Source organism: Elephantulus edwardii, unplaced genomic scaffold (genome assembly GCF_000299155.1).
Source record: "Elephantulus edwardii isolate Elephantulus edwardi_28Jun2011 unplaced genomic scaffold, EleEdw1.0 scaffold00057, whole genome shotgun sequence".
In the NCBI taxonomy this organism is placed as follows: domain Eukaryota; kingdom Metazoa; phylum Chordata; class Mammalia; order Macroscelidea; family Macroscelididae; genus Elephantulus; species Elephantulus edwardii.
The window spans coordinates 9,777,381-9,795,771 of NW_006399807.1; the positions used below are offsets into that span (position 1 = coordinate 9,777,381).

An 18,391-nucleotide genomic window follows, 5' to 3' on the forward strand; every position below is an offset into this window, starting at 1 on the left:
GACAGTGCGATTGGCACAGGACAGAGCAGAGTTTAGGGCTGTTGTACATAGGGTCGCTATGAGTCGCAAGCGACTCGACGACACATAACAACAACAACATATTCGAAATCATATGTGGTCCTGAAAATGTAGAGGAAACAAATTAATGATGATGATAGGAAGTGAGGGGGAAACATTTGAGCACTACTGGTCTCAGTGAAACAATCTAGCTGTCATTTACTCATACATTGTTGAATAAGGACCAGCTCATAGCTGGTTTCAGAGTTGGTTTCAGAGCCTACAAATCACACAAGAGGAGGCTGCCCGTCTTTCTCCTCAGGAGCAGCTAGTGATTCTAACCACTAGAGAAGGAGGGCCTTTGGTTTAGCAGACTACACCACTAGTGCTCCCAAAGCCAGCCATAAAAGTTTCTATTTTATTATGGTTTTGAATCCTAGTCTACTCTTGTTAGGCTTTTTGCTTCAAATGCCATTCAGAAATTAAAAAGCAAGATAATATACTATTACAAAGTATACTATGAAAACAACCTACCTCGCAAGTATTCTGAGTTTCCAGGGCAGTATTTAATTGCATGATAGCGGCCAAGTGGGCATAGTACTTGTAGTGAAAAAAATAATTTGAGCTATAAATCTTCCATAGCAAGGAGAAGCAGATGGTTTGCCGGTAAAGTTGTGCCAACCTCCCCTTTCTGTTAGATGAAAACACCAATAGAATAGAAAGATAATTCTCATTATGCCCAATTTAGGGGAGCTCCAGGGCTTAGCATTCTCACTACAAGCTTGGGGATTAAAATGGACTCGAGTTTGACGCCTGCCTCTATGACTAACATATGCATGAATTGATTTTTATGAGGCACATGTGTTTCCACTGTAAAATGGATGTCAATATATTTACTTTGTGATGATTATGATAACTGTGTATGGCACCTTTCTGTAGAAAGTAATTGTTATTTAAACATAATTAGAAAGCACATGTATATAATTAATCACATTTGATCCTGATGACGAGTTTGTGAGAAGGGAAGAAGTCATCAACCCTATTTTACAGATAAGAAGCTCTGATGACAGTCCACATTTCCATGATTCTCCAGAACTGACTGTTGGGGTATGTGTGAGTTTCTCTCTGCTGGAATGTGATATGAGACACTCAGCTCTCTCCAGCTTCTTCTCTTACCCGAGGGTAGAGCTGTCCTGGGTCTGGGTCTGTTGATTCAGAAGATTATAGTGTCTGTTTTTCTCCACGTGTGTATGGAGAAACAGAGAGACTAAAGAGTACGGAAATTCTCGGTTGAGGAACTTAAGTGCCTTTCTCAGCATTTTTTTGGCAAGGACCGTGTGGCCCATGTTGAAACAGACCTGCAAGGAGATAGATGAGAAGGAAAGCAGGATTTTAGACTCAGTTTATGTTCAATATGTTCCAGCAATTACATGTTTTTTTGATTTTTATTAAAAAAACTTAGGGAGCTATGGTGGTCTAGTAGTAAGGAGCTGTGTGGCAATTCTGAAAGCACCTGGTTCAAATCCACCAGCTTCTCTGTGGGAGAAAGATGGGCAACCTCCTCCCACGCAATTAAAGTGCTTCTGAAATCATGCTGGAAGGGTCAAGCTATTCCAACTTGTCATTATAAAACTACAACATTAAACTCAATTTATGGCCACCTAGCTGCTAACTGAAATGTTGGATGTTTGAATCCATCAACTCATCCATGGGACAAAAGACCTGATGATCTGCCTCTGTAAAGAGCTTAGAAAACTCAATGGGTCAGTTCTTTTCTATCATATCAGCCCACTATGAACTGAAGTCATTTAAAATGTACACAAAGCCAGAAAATATGGCCCAAGAATAAAATTTTGCCTGGAGGCCGGTTTGTCTTTTTCTGTTGTTGCTGTTGTGTACCATCAAGGCAGAACTGACCCATAGCCGACCCTCCAGTGGATTTTCAAAGGCAGTAAACTGCACAAGAGGAGATTGCTCATCCTTCACTTGTGAAGCAGCTGGTAAATTAGAACTGTGTGCCTTTGGGATCATAGTTCAGCTCTTTATCACTAAACCACCTGCCCACTTGAGTTCTAAAAACAATAACTGATTATAGTAAATGCAGATTGTTCGATTCCACCCCAGAGTGCAAAGTTGGGTAGAGCCTTGGGAAAACGCATTTTCATGTACTCTCAGATGACTCTTATTCTCTAGTACAAAGGGCAAGCCGCTCAGACCTGGCAATGATCTTCCAGACTATCCTATGCCTCTCCAAACTGACACTGATATTGTTCTGGAAAGGCTTGCTATACCAAAGACTAGAGAACACGGCCCCCATCCCATCTCCAAAGTATTTCTCACATTTCTCACCAAGAGCTGAAATTTCATCATAGAAGTCACTTCATTCCTATGAGTCAATCATTGTCCCACACAAATCTCTTGGGGGCATTTCAGTCAGAGTGAAAGGGAATGACAACTAAGAAAATGGTGCAAGTCTTACTCATGGTTTTGCTGTCTGTCAGGGGCTAGCCAGGGGTGACATTTTATGGTGAACATTATTTCCTCATGGAAGAGGGCTGGGGCAAACGTTCCCTGCTGCTTCATAGGATTAATGCGTTCTTATTTGAGGGCTGGGATTCAGGGAGGATGTGAAAGGAGGGACAACCCTTCTCAGCAAGAAAAATTCCAGAGGGTTTTCCTACATTGAAGAATGTTTGTCTTTGGGGAGCTCTGGTGGCCTAGTGGAAGGAGCTGCAACTACAATCCCAGAGGCACACGGCTCGAATCCAGCAGATGCTCTGCCGGGAAAAGGAGGGACAATCTCCTCCTGTACCAGTCAGATCTGATTTGATGGTACACTCACACAAAAATAAAAAAAAAAATTAATAAAAAAAAAGAATGTTTGTCTTTCCCTACAGAGAGACCTGGCTTTCTGATTAGGCATGGAGAGGCTGATAACCAACTTAAGTCTTGGCAATACAGTGGGACATGCATGAACAGCGTGAAAGATCTTGAGGCTGTGCTGCCTCTTAGAGTGAGAGGACTCCACCTATAAGGAGCAAAGGTAGTACGTTTGCTCTTTATCAGGTCCATGGAGTAAACGTACTGTCTTCCTCTCCTAACCTGCTTTCCCCCTCTCTCCATCCGTGCATCATCCTCAGAGAAAAAAAGTCAACTCCTCCCTCACACTCACTGTACATGGCAGATCAAATCTGGGACTCTCACACCCATGTGTGGCTTTGTTCACAACAGCAAGGAGTTGGAAACAACCTAAGTGGCCATCAGCAAACGAATGGCTAGAGAAGCTGTGGTATATTCACACAATGGAATACTACGCTGCATTGAAAAGCAAGGAACTCATGCAATATTATTCAAAATGGGTGACTCTGGAGAACATTATGCTGAGTGAAATATCCCAGTCACAAAAGGACAAATACTGCATGGTGTCACTGTTGTAAAACAGGACTGACCTGAGGGCTGGGGGGAGACTGAGAAAGATGGGTTCAATAATGAATACTGCATTGAAACAGATGACGGAGAAAACTGTTTATAAAGGATATGTGATTAGATATTTTTGTCATGATGGGAGTCCAGAGTGAAGGCTGCATAGTGGAGTGGACCTGGGGGAGGGATGGAAAACAATGAAAGAATTTTTCTTTTACTTTTCCAAGAGGGGAGTGTACTGGGGGTGGGGAGGGGAGAAAAGTGCAACAATGAATGAATGAAAATCCAAAATATCTGTAAATATCCTTCTGAAAACACTATATCCTGTATAGTTCCAACTATATAACATTCTGTAAAGGCAGAACTGTAGAGACAGCAAAAAGATCAGTGCTGTTTAGAAAGAGCCAAGAAGCAGAAGAAATTTTAAGGATAGTGAAACTATTCCACATGTTACTGTAATGGGAAGTGTCATCTGGTGCACTTGTCTACAGGAAGGTGCACTGCTAACCCAGAAGCAAATACCTCTTTGGTGGTTCGAATCCACTAGTAACATCAAGGGAGAAAAATGTGCAATCGCCTTCCTTTTGATTTATAGCTTCAGAAACTTAATGAAGGTTTAGCTATGATTTGTTTCCAATTTACTAGCAATGAGTTGGTTGTTTCAGAGGTTTTTTTGGAGTTTGTTTTGGTTTTTTTAGACTGTAATGGTGGACACATGACATTGCACATTTGTCAAAATCCATAGATGTGTACAACAGACTGAATCCTAAGGCAAACGATAAACATTAGTTTAAAAAAATGTTTATCAATTGTAACTAGAGCGCCATACTAATTAAGGCAAAATGTTAATAGAAGGAGAAAGTCTGTGTAGGAGGAGAGTCAGAATTCTTTGGGCAAATTTCTGTAAAATGAAAACTTCCTTAAAGAGAAAGTATATAAAAATTGTGGAAAAGTAAAATAAAGCTAATGAGGCTTCCCTGCTGCATACAAAGATAATTCCTATTCCCTGATGATTCAATGGACTCCAAAAGAACAGATATGTCTTGGAGAAAGTACAACCAGAATGTTCCTTGGAGACAAAGAAAGTGAGGCTTCATCTCTCATACTTTGGGCATGTTTCTAGGAGAGGCTATACCTTGGAGAGAAACTTCATGCTTGGAAAGGTGGAAAGTTAATAAAAATGAGGAAGACCCTCAACCAGATGAATTGACATAGTGACTGCTGTAATCAGCCCAAGTGTGTCAGAGATGACGAGGATGGCACAGGACAGGACGGGGTCCAGATCTGTTCAAAGGGTCACTATCAATTATACTCAACGGCATCTAACAACAAGTTCACAAATGACTCTGACATTTGCTACCCCTTCTGCCCCTACACACCCAGCTTTCACCTGGGTGCCCTTGTCCATGCTACTGCCTCCTACAGGGAGTGCCCTTTCCCTATCTTTGTTTGCAAAACAGTTATAAATATACCTTAGAAATAATGTGGGTTCAGTCCCAGACCATTGCCATAAAGCACCTTCTTAAAGTGAGCCATGTTAATTTTTTGGCTTCCAATCCATATAAAAGTTCTGTTTAATCTATAATGTAGTCCATTAAGTAGGCAGGAGATTGTGGAAAGTTTGAAATATTTGAAGAATTATCTAAATATGACACATGAAGTGAGCATATGTGATTGGATAAATAGCCCCAGTAGACTTGCTTGATGCAGAATTTCTATGAACCTTCATTTTGTATAAAAAATGCAATCAATATGTGCAAAAGGCAATAAAATAAAGTATGTGTGTCCTCATTTTTCAACTTCCAGGCAAATGCCAGTTCCTTCATGAAGCCTTCCAAAAACCCTTTTGCCCTCTCTCAGATTTTCATCCCAAGTGCTTATTTTTATTTTACAGTAATTTGTATATGTCTCTAGTGACATTTAGATCTATTATTTATTCTTTACTCTGTTCCTTTAGGTGGCATGTGAATGCCTCAAGGTAAAAAAAAAAAAAGTATGTCAAACACTCTGGTTATCTCCTTCACATAACCAGAAACTCCTGGAAGGTTAAGTCCTGTCTGTTCATAACCTTTATATCTCTTGTGCCTGACGTAGGAGCCCTGGTGGAATAGTGGGTAAGAGCTTGGCTGCTAAGTGAAAAGTCAACAATTCAAAGCCACAGGGCACTCCACAGGCAACCCTATGAGGAAATTCTGCTCTGTCTTTGTGAGTCAGAATGCACTCAGTAATGACAAGAGTATGCTTGAAATGTATACGTGACATGATAGTTAATGATATGTTTTAGTTATGTACAATCTGCCTCTGAAAAAATGTTATCTATTCATGCCTATCTTTGTTAAAGGCCTTTTATGTGTCAGTTGATAGGATCCTGTGGTTCTTGTTCTTTGCTTTGTTCCTGTGATGAGATACATTGGTGGTTTTTCTTATATTTAACCATTCATGTCCATCCTTAGGAGGAGTTAGAAAAATATGCCATAAAGATGTCAGCTACAAAGGAAGGGAAGATCTTGCTGCTGACAAGTGAGGGGATTTCAGCGCCAGAGCTTAAGGCTTGGGAGTCTTACAAAAAGGAATCTATGGCAGCAGACAGGAAAACGTTGACCATGTTGGACTGACTTTTACCTCTTCTATGAGGAGACGCCAATGGCAAAGAAAAGAGTAATTCATGTGTTTGAGAGCTTCCTTACCTGGCCTTTGAGGCTAAAAAAGGTGGCAGACTCAAAAGTCTGATTCCAGGATTTTTCTTTGCTGAGGGTTTTCAGCAGCTTCTCTCCCTCATTCAGATACACATAGGCCTGCAACCAGCACAATAAGGAGAAAGCGGAGTCACCAGGGATTCTAACCACAGAGGGGCTGTCCTCCCAGACTCTGCTGAAGGAAGCTCAGCCCTGGCTCCACTGATTAAAAAGAGCCTCTAGACTCTAGATGGGAACTGGGGGAGGAGCTCCTACCAAGGACACTGGCCACCTTCCTGCCTACCTTTACCCACTGGGTCATTCACTCTAGAGGATATATCTAAAAATCTTCAGCTTCCCTCATGTCACATAAGTTGCCTTACTGAAGATTCTGCCAGGATAATTTATCTTTTGAGTAATTCAACCTGCCATTCCCCAAAAACACATACAACTGCTGATAGTATCCAACATCTGTGGGAGTCAGTCTACTTTTGGGATGAGCTATGAACCATTTTCATTTCCCTTGAGGTTGCCAGCTTTGCAAGGAGGAAGAAGAAAGTAAACCTCTCCATCCCCTCTGGCACCATTCGATTATTATACTTGGTACATCTGAACACCAAGGCAAGGTCAAAATAAATTAAAACTCAGTGCTGTCGAGCCAGAACTGATGCATAGCTGAGCCTTCTTTGGGTTTCTGAGGCCGTAAATGACGAGGAAAAGATCACATCTTTTCCTCCACAGAGCTGCTGGTGTTTGAATTCATCTGAGAGGCAAAGGCTTTGCAACTTCTACAGACTGCCACCAGAGCCTCCAACAAGGTCAGAATAGAGAAGTAAAGTAAGGTGGGGTGATGTATCCCCAGCCTACAGCAGCCTAAGAAGTATGTTTGGGAGTCAGAAAGAGAGAAACAGGAGTAGTTGGCAGCAGATCCCCTTCACACCAGATTTTCTTTGATCAGTGAAGGGATGCGAATGACATATCCTGGGTCTTTGCTCTGGGGCTCTACTTCCAATCCCAATCTTTCTGACCAATCATCCCTCTCTGTGTTGAGTTTGCTGGGTACTTGCATATGTTTTTGCAAATCAGTTTTCAAACCCAGTACTATCTAGCAAGGTCCAATCTGGGTCATATCAACACTCCATCAGGTTTCTGAAGCTGTAAAATCTTTACTGAAGGGCATTAGTTATCCTTCCTCCATGGAGTAGCTGGTGGATTGGAATTGCTAACCTTTTGGTTGGTATTGTTTTTGTTAGAGTCATAGAGTTGCTTGTGACTCCTAGTGACCCCATATACAACAGTTCTGAACCCTGCTCTATCTTGAGCCAATTTCATTGTATCTGACACACTTAACTCTCAATACGTGAGTCAATTCATCACATCCAGTTTTCCTTTTCCTATCCTGTACTGTCTCTCCACCTTTCCAAGTATGTTGTCTCTCTCCAAGGACTGGTCCCTCCTGGCAACATGCCCAAAGTATGTGAGACATAGCTTTAAAATTCCAGTGCTACTTTCAACTCACTTCCAGTGCTACCCAAACCCACTCTTTGTGGGTCTCACTGGCCACCTCCTTCCACAAATAGGACACTATCTACACATGCATACATATACATACATGCTTAAAATATGTGCATATAAGGCAACTCTGGTGGCCTAGTGGCAAGAAACTACACTGCAATCTCAGAGGCGTGCGGTTTGAATCCACCAGATGCTCTGCTGGAGAAGGAGTGACAATCTCCTCCTGTACCTTTCAGATCTGATTTGACGGCACACACACACACTCTTAAAAAAATGTGTATATAGGTACCAGAGACCTGTTACACTTAGCATGAATTTATGAGAACAGGGACTTACTAGAATTTTCACTAGTTTCACATTTAAAATTTTATCCAAATTTAAGGTGTGATGGTTGAGTAGGCTGCTCTGATCAGCAACTGTAAGGCATGATGCAGACAGACCCTTACTGTGGACAAGAAGTCCTGTGGGTATGAGTGTTTAGGTTTAGCTGTGTATAAGACTTTTCCTGAGGCTGGCTGGAGTAAGATGGAGTACCTCAAAATAGTTTGTGAAAGGCTAGTCCAGCTAGCTCTCAAAGAAGTTCCAGAAACAAAGTGTGCCTTACTAGAAGTAGTTCCAGTCTTGATATGACCTCACCCTTTACCCACGAGGAGATTTAGATGTGTTTTAGCATATCAAAACCCCAAGAATTAGTTGCAGTTTAGCTTTATTCTGTTCATTCTTTATTCAAGTCAGTGCTTCTCAAACTTTTAAAAAAATGAATTCTTTCTTTACCATTGTTGTTGTTATGTACCATTGAGTTGGAATGGACTCATGGCTGACCCTCCCTTCAGAGGGTTCTCAGAGACAGTAAGTTGCACGGGAGATTGGCCGTCTTACTCCTCTTACTCCTCTTGGGCTGGTGGATTTGAATTGCATGCCTTTGGGTCAGCATTATATATAATAAATTCTTCCAATTCAAGTGTTCCATGGATATAAACTGCTGGGGCGTATTACCCTGGAAGCTTACTTACAAATCATTGTCCTATGGTGGTTGATAGGTGTATATGATGATCTGGCACTAAATGCATGCAGAACAAAGTGGGTAAAAGTCTCCTTGTAAATAACAAGATTAAAATCACATTTGTACTCATTTAAAGACCTTGTAAGTATAATGATATGTATTCCCTATGTCACAAGGAGACTGGGGTTTGAGTCCTTGGTGAGGAGGTAAACACTCTTAGGGAGCTCTGATGGCATAGTGGGTAAGGAGACATGCTGCTTACCCAAAGGCAAGGGGTTTGAATCTATCCACCTCTCCAAGTGAGAAGTATGGACAGTCTCCTCTTGCATGATGTACAGTCCCTGAAAATCTGCTGAAGGGTCAGCTATTAGTAAGTTTCAACTCTACAGCAGTGGGTGATAGAGGGGAAAACTCACAAATATATTTTACAGGTAAAATACATACTCATATCTTTTTTTAAGGCAAAGGGGAAAAACCCACTGGGATATTATTGGAAAAAACTCTAATCAGAAATTGAATCAATGGGACCACAAATGATACCACTTCTATGTAATTTTTGGAGAAGAGATCTGACTCCCACAGGTAGATAGGTCACAGTAAATTTCTAAAGGTAGTAATATTTTAAATGGTGCATGATATTATATACATCATTGGTGTCAACTCTCTTTTCTGGACCTTAGACAGTGATGTCTGGGTAATTCTGTTTTCAAAGGGGAAGAATGTTGACAGGAATCCAGAACACAAAGCAATAAAAAGCTTCCTTCAGTCTTTTCTGGCTTGATAGTCTATAAATTGTCCTTAGAATGGAAGACAATTGGAGAGAACCGGCTTACCATATAATTATCACCCAAGATGAGATAAGCAGATGCAATTTCTAGAAAGTAATATAAAGCTTTGTTGTTTTCTCCCAAAGCCAGAAAGTGTTGGGCCAGAGGCAACAGGACGATCTCTAAGATCTCTTCACATTGGCAAGACTCCAGGGGGATGATGTCTTCCTCAGTTTTCTTCATTTTTTCTATAATGTTTTCAAAGAAACCCAGGATCTTTTCTTTGGCTTCTTCAGGACTGTCCAAATGCAGAGAGGAATAGGAATAACAACTTCTAGGTATAGTATACTTTTCAATAGGAAAATGTCTATTAAAACTAATAAGTAACAAAATAAATGAAATGTAGATGCCACTCTCCAACATGCCATCCAATCCACACTACATTTCCTTGCCTGCCCTATAGAATCAAAAGTACTGACTCGACAAAACATTCTAACAGGGTTCTGAATTTAGTGACCATTTTTTGTGCACTACCACCTAAACAATTAGCTGTCTGTACCTGAGATCTTCAGAAAAGACGTACACTTTCTTAGGAACATATGGACTGGGAAAGAGCTCTTCTTTAGCTAGAAAATAAACAAATTACATGGGTCATTGAAATGCTTCCTAGTAGCAGGCATGTCTTGTTACCCTCTCAGAGTATAGAGTTGTTGCTGCTCAGTTAGGATTTACATTTCCTAGTGCCAACTCTAGTGCAGGTAAAGGTACATGATTCATTCTCACAATGACTTAGGTGAGAAGTGTTGTATGCTACAGATGGATTGAGATAGGGGTCCTCTCTGGCCTCTCCTTCCACAGGAAAGCAAAAGGTTCTGAGGACCTGAAGGAGAGCAGAGCTATAACATGGAAGGAGCCTGGCTTCCTGACTCACTTTGAGAGCAAGGCAATTTGTCAAAATATTCACTGGATTGTTACAAGAGCAGGAAATAAATTACCTTTCTATTGTGTTAAGTCATGGAAGTGCTATATTATAACTGATAACATTATTCTAATAAATTTATCCTGCAATAACAAAGGTCATGAGTTAAAGATCCTGAAGTGAATGGTATACATTTCCAGAGTCAGGGGAGGGGATTGTATATTTAAATAAAATTCTCCAAAAGGGTAACTAAAGTGCAGAGAACATAGAATGAAAAACCTTCAGAAATTAGTCTAATCCAACTAGACTTCAGTAGGCTAGACAATTCACAGTGATCTTGTAAGATCATCTGGGAGCTAGGCAACATTCCATTCCAACCATACCTTATGGGAGACATTCCAATCACCCTGGTGTCATAGGGAGATAGCCCAGTGTCATACGGCTACAGCCAATCAGAAGAGACCATGACCACTGGCCACGTCCTGCTCAACCCTCAGCCATGACATAATCCACCTAAAGAAACTGAGTAGCTCCATATTTGGGAACTAACAGAGGGCATCCAATCAGCATCCTCCACAGAGAGCTGACCATTGAGCTGACCTCCCTACCCACAACCCTTATCTATAAAATGTGGACTGTAATTTCCTCCCCTGGGACTCTCCTGCCCCGTACTGTCTTTCTCTGGCCTGGGTCTGTGGAACCTTGACCATGAGCTGCTAATAAACTCCTGTTTTACTTTATCTGGTTTCCCTGTGCACTTTTTACCTTATAGATCTTAGAACAGAAAACAAAGAAATGAGGATTCTTTAATATGACCACCTCTTTACTTTAGGAACAAAAGTGTCCTGGGAAGGGAAAGGGCTTTCCTTAGATTCTGTGGTAAATGATAGAGGTTGGACTAACATCTAGGTCTTTTCACTTCAAGGTTAATGCATTACTTGACAGATTTTTTTTTTATAAAGTTGTAATTTGTGCACCTAGTTAGTATATTTTTAAAAAGGATGTTTTGTTTTGTTTTGTTTTCATGAAGTTCTACATAGTAATTTAGGTTCTCATTCAATTTCTACACAAATCATTCAGTAGCACAGGCTACATTCTTCCCAATATGTGGCCATTCTCCTGATTTCTGTTGTTTCCGGTAACCTAGTAACCCCTTACAAGTAATCCCTTACCTTCTCAGCCTTGTTATCTTTGTTTTAAAGTAAGTCATTATATAGATGATTTTTTAAAAGGACTGAAGTACTCACAAGTGATAGTCTTCACTCTGTGAGTCAATCTGTTATTTAACTAAATGTTCTCCAGGACTTATTTTAGTTAAAGGCTTAAAGGGTATCTCGAGAAAAGAGAAAATAAAAAACAAAAAAAAGAGAGTATCTCTGGGCAAAGTCTTGGGCAGTCCTCAACTCTCAATCAGTCCAGGAAGTCAGAATTTTTAAAAATAAATTTGAGATTCTATTCTACATATTCTCTGTCCTACTGGAATCCATCTATTGTAGCCCTGTAGTTATCAGCTTCTTTTGCCCCTGTGCACTTCCAGAAAACTAATGTTTCAATGACTTGAAAGGAGTAATGTCACAACAGAACCAACCCAAATAAGAAGTATAATATTGGAATGCTATGGAGCTATGGTAGCCTAGTGGCAAGAAGCTGTGCTGCAATTCTGAAGGCATGGTGGTTCGAGACCACCAGCTGCTCTGTGGAAGAAGGATGGGCAATTTCCGCACATGCAGTTAACTGCCTCTGAAAACTTGCTGGAGTGTCAGTTATGTGTCATTTCTGACTCTACGGTACACCAAGAAGACAACAACATGAAGATTGTACCCCAACAAATGTGAAAGCAGCAGTGGATAAATTATAATAAACTTACACCCTATAAAAACTGACACAGATTGAAATAGAATACTTGAACAGATTAATAAAAAAAGAAGACATCAACCAGGTCATAAAAAAGCTCCCAGCAAAAATATGTCCCAGACTAAGATGGCTTCTGAACATACAGAAAAGAACTGTTACCAATTCTACTTAAATTATTTCAGAAAAGAGAAAAAGAAGGAATACTCCAAGATTCAATCTATGAAGTATGCATAATTCTGATACCAAAACTATGTAAAAATACCAACAAAAAAGAAAACTATAGACTAATATCCCTCATGAATAGAGACACAAAAATCCTTACTAAAATTCTAGCCAATAGAATTCAAGAGCATATCAAAAGAATAATTCATCATGATCAAGTGGGATTTATGCCAGAATAAATTCAAGCTTTGAGTTGCAATACTTAAGGATGATTTGGGCAGAATATTAAATGATTCAAGAGGCATTAAAAGAAGATGGAAAGAATATACAGAGTCATTGTACCAAAAGGAATTGGTGGGCACAGCAGAATTTCATGAAACAAAATATGAGCAAGAGCCTGTGGTGATGAAGGGGAAAGTTCAAGCTGTACTGAAAGAATTGGCAAAAAAAAGCCCAAGGCCCCAGTAATTGATGGTATACCAAGTGACATGTTTCAACAAACAGACTCTATCCTGGATGTGCTTATCAAGTTGTGCCAAGAAATCTGGAGGACAACTACCTGGCCAACTGACTGAAAGAGATCAATATTTGTTTCCATTACAAAGAAAGGTGACCCTACGAACTGTGAAAATTATTGAACAATATCATTGATATCATATGCAAGCAAGATTCTGCTGAAGATTATCCAAAAACAACTGGAACAGCACATCAACAGAAAACTGTCAGAAGTGTAGGCTAGGTTTAGAAGACACTGTGGTACTGGGATATTATAGCTAATGCTAGATGGATCTTGGTTGAAAGCAGACAATACCAGAGAAATGTCTGTGTCTCATTGACCATGCAAAGGCATTTGACTTCGTGGATCACTACAAACTATGGCTGACTCTGAGAAGAATGGGAATCCCAGAACATTTCATTGTTCTTATGCGAAGCCTATACTTGGACCAGGAGGCAGTTGTTAGAACAGAGAAAGAAAACATCGCATGGTTCAAAATTGGGAGTAGTGTACGGCAGGGATGTGTCCTGTCTCCATACCTTTTCAATGTATATGCTGAACATACTATCTGGGAGGCTGGGCTCTATGAGGAAAAATGTAGCATCAGGATTAGAGGTAGACTCATCAACAATCTGTGTTATGCAGATGATACAACCCTGCTTGCTGAACCTGAGAGGACCTGCAGCACTTGCTACAGAAGGTCAAGGGCTGCAGCCTTCAGTATGTATTGAAGCTCACCATCAAGAAAACAGAGATTCTCACCACTGGGCTGATTGGCAGCATCATAACAGATGGTGAAGAGATTGAGATTGTTAACAGCTTTAGTTTGCTTGGATCTACAATGAACACTCTTGGTACCAGCAGCCGGGAGATGAAAAGACAAATTGCACCAGAAAAGTATGAAGAGCAATGATGTCAGTCTGGACACTATGGTGTGTGTGATACAGGCCATGGTCTTTAATTACTTGCTATGCATCAGAAAGCTGGATCATGACTACGGATGAGAGAAGGAGAATTGATACCTTTGAGCTGTGGTTCTGGAGAAGAGTCTTGAGTATACCATAGACAGCTAGGAGAACAAACAAGTTCATCCTAGAGAGGGTGAGACCAGGCTGTTCCTTGGAGGCAAGGATTCTGAAGCTTTGTCTGACATACTTTGGACATGTTGCAAGGTGGTACCAGTCCTTGGAGAGGGACGTCATGCTTGGGAAGCTGGAGGGGCAGCGCAATAGAGGAAGACCCCAGATATAATGGATTGATTCAGTGACTAGGGTAATCGGGGTAAGTGTGTCAGAGACAATAAGATTAGCACAGGATAGAGCAGGACTTAAGACTGTTGTACACAGGGTCACTATGAGTTGCAGGTGACTCGACAGCACATAACAACAACAATAACATGCAAGACTGGTTCATCATAAGAAAAACAATCAATGTAATACACCTCACCAATAAAACAAAGGGCAATACCCACTTGTTCATCTCAATTGATGCAGAAAAGGCTTTTGACAAAATGCAACATCATTCTCTGATCAGAACACTCAACAAAATAGGAAATGAAAGGGATTTCCTCAACATAGTTAAGAACATGTATGCTAAAGCAATAGCTCACCTCATCCTCAATGGAGATTAGATGCATTCCCCTTGAAAAGCAGACTACACAAGGATGTCTCTTATCACAACTCCTATTCAATATTGTATTGAAGTCCTAGCAAGAGCAATAAGGCAAGATAAAGAAGTTAGAGGTATCCAAATTGACAAAGAGAAAGTAAAACTATTTCTATATTTAGATTATATGATTTTATACATAGAAAACGCCAAAGACTCAGCATAAAAACTGTGAAGCCTTGCAGAAAAACTTAGTGAAGTGGCAGGATACAAGATCAGCATATAAAAATCTGTCAAATTTATAATAGCAAAGAGAACATAGAAAAAGAAATAGAAAAAATATTAATTAAATAATCAACCACAAGATCAAATACTTAGGAATAAGCATAACTAGAGAAATGAAAGATCTATATAAAGAAAAGTACATAACACTCCTCCTTCTCCTCCCCCTCCTACTACTACTGAAAATGAAGGAAAAAAGAGAAATAGTAGGAGCTATCACAGTTCCTGAGCTCATCTGAAAACATACTACAAAGCTGTAGTAATCAAAACAGCAAGGTACTGACAGACATCCAGACAAATGAAATAGAGTTAAGAACTCAGAAGTCAAACCATCCATGTATGGTTAACTTATCTTCGACAAAGAGACAAAATCCATTAAATAGGTAAACGACAGCCTCTTTAACAAATGATGCTGTTAAAATCGGACAGAAAACTGGTCTGCAGAAAGCTGAAACAAGATCCATATCTCACACATGAACAAAAAGCAACTCAAGGTGAATCAGAGTCCTTGGGGTAAAACCAAAAACTATAAAGATCATTAGAAGCTGCACTGCAATCTGAGAGGTATGACGGTACACACACACACACACACACACACACACACACACACACACACACACACATATGAAAAGATTAAAGATCATTAGAGAAAAAAAATAGGAACAAATTTAGAAGCCTTAATCTATGGCATGAACAGACTTTAAAGATGTAAGAATAAATTAAAAAAAAAGAATTCATAACCAGCAGAGGATAAAACAGATGAATGAGACCTTCTAGCAATCAGATCCTTGTGTGCATAACCCTGTACCCCCAAAAAACCCAAGAACTTCTCTAACAGGATAAAAAGGAAGCCCACATACTGGGGGAAATCTTAGATAATGGCATGTCTGATAAGTGGCTCACATCTAAAAATCTATAGAATGTTCCTATATTTCAAGAAGAAAAAAGACAATACATTACAAAATGGTCAGAAGATAGGAAAAGACTTCACTAACTAGGATATTTAGACGGCCCACACACACATTAAGAAATGCTCAAGATTACTAAGTTTTAGAGAGATGCAACTCAAAATAATCATAAAATATTATCTCACCCCAGCAATGATTGCAAAACAACAGGACAACAAATAGCACATTTTGGTGAGAATGCAGACATTTGAACTCTCATGCTTTGCTGGTGGGAGTGTAAATTGGTAAAACCACTGTGGAAGGCAGTCTGACACTTCCTCAGAAGATTGAAAATAGAGATATAATTTGGCCCAGTTACTTCACTACTAGGAATATACTCTAAAGAAATAAGAGATATGACACAAGCAGATGGATGCATATCCATGTTTATTGCAGTTTTATTCACAAAACCAAAAATATGGAAGCTGCTCAAGTGCCTATTAGCTAAAGAATAGAGAGAGAAACTGTGTATGTTCACACAGTGGAGCATTGAAAATCAATGAAGTACTTGTGAAACACTACACATTATGATTCTAGAGAACTTTATGCTGAGTGAAATAACTCAGCCATAAAAGGATAAATATTGTATAAGATCACTATGAAAGGAGGAGAGTTGCAGGGGTTTGGAGAGTAGAATAGGAAATGAATGGATAGATACTGAACACTGCATTAGAATTGGTGAAAGAAAGGTCAATCTGAAAAGAATGAACAATCTGACATCATGTGTAATACAATTAACAATGTGGAACAGGGCACAAATTATGGATTGAAGTGGAAGAAGGAAAGATAAGTATGCATAAATGAGTGAATGAAAAACAAGAAAGTAATAAATACCTTTTGATCTAGAAATTCTACTACTAAATATATGTCTTAAAGAAATAATAGTTGCAACACAAATAGATATATGCATACCTGTGTACTAAAGAAGGTGAAGCCAGGCTGCTGTTTGGAGGCAAGGATTCTGAAGCTTCGTCTGACATACTTTGGACACGTTGCAAGGAGGGACCAGTTCTTGGAGAGGGACGTCATTCGTAGGAGGGTAGAGGGACAGTGCAGGAGAGGAAGACCCTCGATGAGATGGATTGATTCAGTGACTGGGGTAATCAGGGTGGGTGTGTCAGAGATAGTGAGATTGGCACAGGATAGGGTAGAGTTTAGAACTGTTGTGTGTAGGGTCGCTATGAGTCATAGGCAACTCGACAGCACATAACAACAACAACAACAACAACATTCACAAATAACAAAGAGATGAAAACAAATCAAGTATCTATCAATGGATGAGTAAAGAAACTATGGTAAGACTTTTTAAAAAATTTATTTTAATGAAAGTTTACAGAGACTTTAGATCTCCATTCATTCATTGTTGCTCTTTTCTCCCTGCCAACCCCTACCCCCAACTCATTTTTCTCTTCGAAAAGTAAAAGAAAAAATTATTTCATTGTTATTCAAACCCTCCCCCCAAGTCCACTCCACTATGCTACCTTTGTTCTGGGCTCCTGTCATAACAATAATATCAAATCATACATCCCTTTGAAAAAGTTCTCTCCCTCATCTGTTTCAATGCAGTATACTTATTTATCCCCTCTTTCTCAGTTTCTCCCCAACCCCTATATCAATCCACTTTTACAACAGTGGCATTATGCTGTATTTGTCTTTTTGTGACTGAGATATTTCACTCAGCATAATGTCCTCCAGGGTCACCCATTTTGTATAATATTTCATGAATTCCTTTTTTCAATGCAGCATGGTATTCCATTGTGTGAATATACCAGAGCTTCTCTATGCATTCGTTTGTTGATGGCACTTGTGGTGTTTCCAACTCTTTGCTATTGTGAAGGGAAAAAAAAGTCTTCTCAAGATTTGCATTAAGGTAAAATAAGTCTCCCTATATCTGTCTTTAATAATCTCTCTTGGTTGTGCAACTCACTGTTTGTGAGATGCTAGTAAATATTTCAATTTTAATTTTTTTCTTTCAAAATCTCCCTTGAAAATGTCAAGTCTCAAGCCCCTCTTTTAAGTTTAAGAGTAACATTGTCTTTTCTCCTTTTTTGTGCTTTCTTAGAAATATTAACTCAGTAGACATTGATTGCTCATTTTCTCTGTATCAGTCTCTGTGCTAAGAGATGATGATATAACTAAAAGAAAGTTTGTCATGAGGAAAAAAAATAAACTATGGTACATCTGCACAGAGGAATGTTATACAATGTGGTGGTTGTTCTTTAGGCCACCTGAGCTCACTATACAAAATTAAAGAACAAGAAATAAAACTATGGTACATTTATATAATGGAGTACTATGCAACAGTAAAGAATTATAAAGAATTTTCTTTTTTATTGTGAGAAAAATTGAGAATTAGCCAGCTGGATTCAATTTAGTTGATCCCAATTTTGTTGGCAATAGCCAGAGCATCAGAGTCAGCAGCAAGTCCAATATAGACCATCAGGCCTTGACTTCTTTATAGCTTGTTTGATTTGGTGCTTGTTGGCTTTGAGATCCACAATGAATAAAAGTGTATTGTTATCTTATACAATCTTCTTCACAGCTGACTCAGTGGTCAAGGGAAACTTGATAATAGCTGGTGGTCAAGTTTGTTTCTCCTGGGGTCATTCTTCCAGAGGTATCTGGGCTGCTTTTGGAGACTCAGCATCTTAGTACATTCAGTACTCTTCTCCAGCACCACAGCTCAAAAGCATCCACTCTCCTTCTGTCCTCCCTAGTCATTGTCCAACTCTCTGATGCATAACAA

The 18,391-nt window shown here is 39.6% G+C and overlaps 1 protein-coding gene across 1 annotated transcript in view; it reads right to left on the minus strand.

Annotated features, from left to right (window-relative positions):
• The window catches only part of ADCY10 (adenylate cyclase 10 (soluble)), a 135,111-nt gene that overhangs the window by 33,877 nt on the left and 82,843 nt on the right, over window positions 1-18,391 (minus strand). Inside the window, 5 exon segments of the mRNA XM_006887398.1 lie at window positions 532-688; window positions 1,174-1,355; window positions 6,108-6,215; window positions 9,447-9,678; window positions 9,940-10,006. Of these exon segments, the coding sequence (XP_006887460.1) occupies window positions 532-688; window positions 1,174-1,355; window positions 6,108-6,215; window positions 9,447-9,678; window positions 9,940-10,006 (746 nt within the window).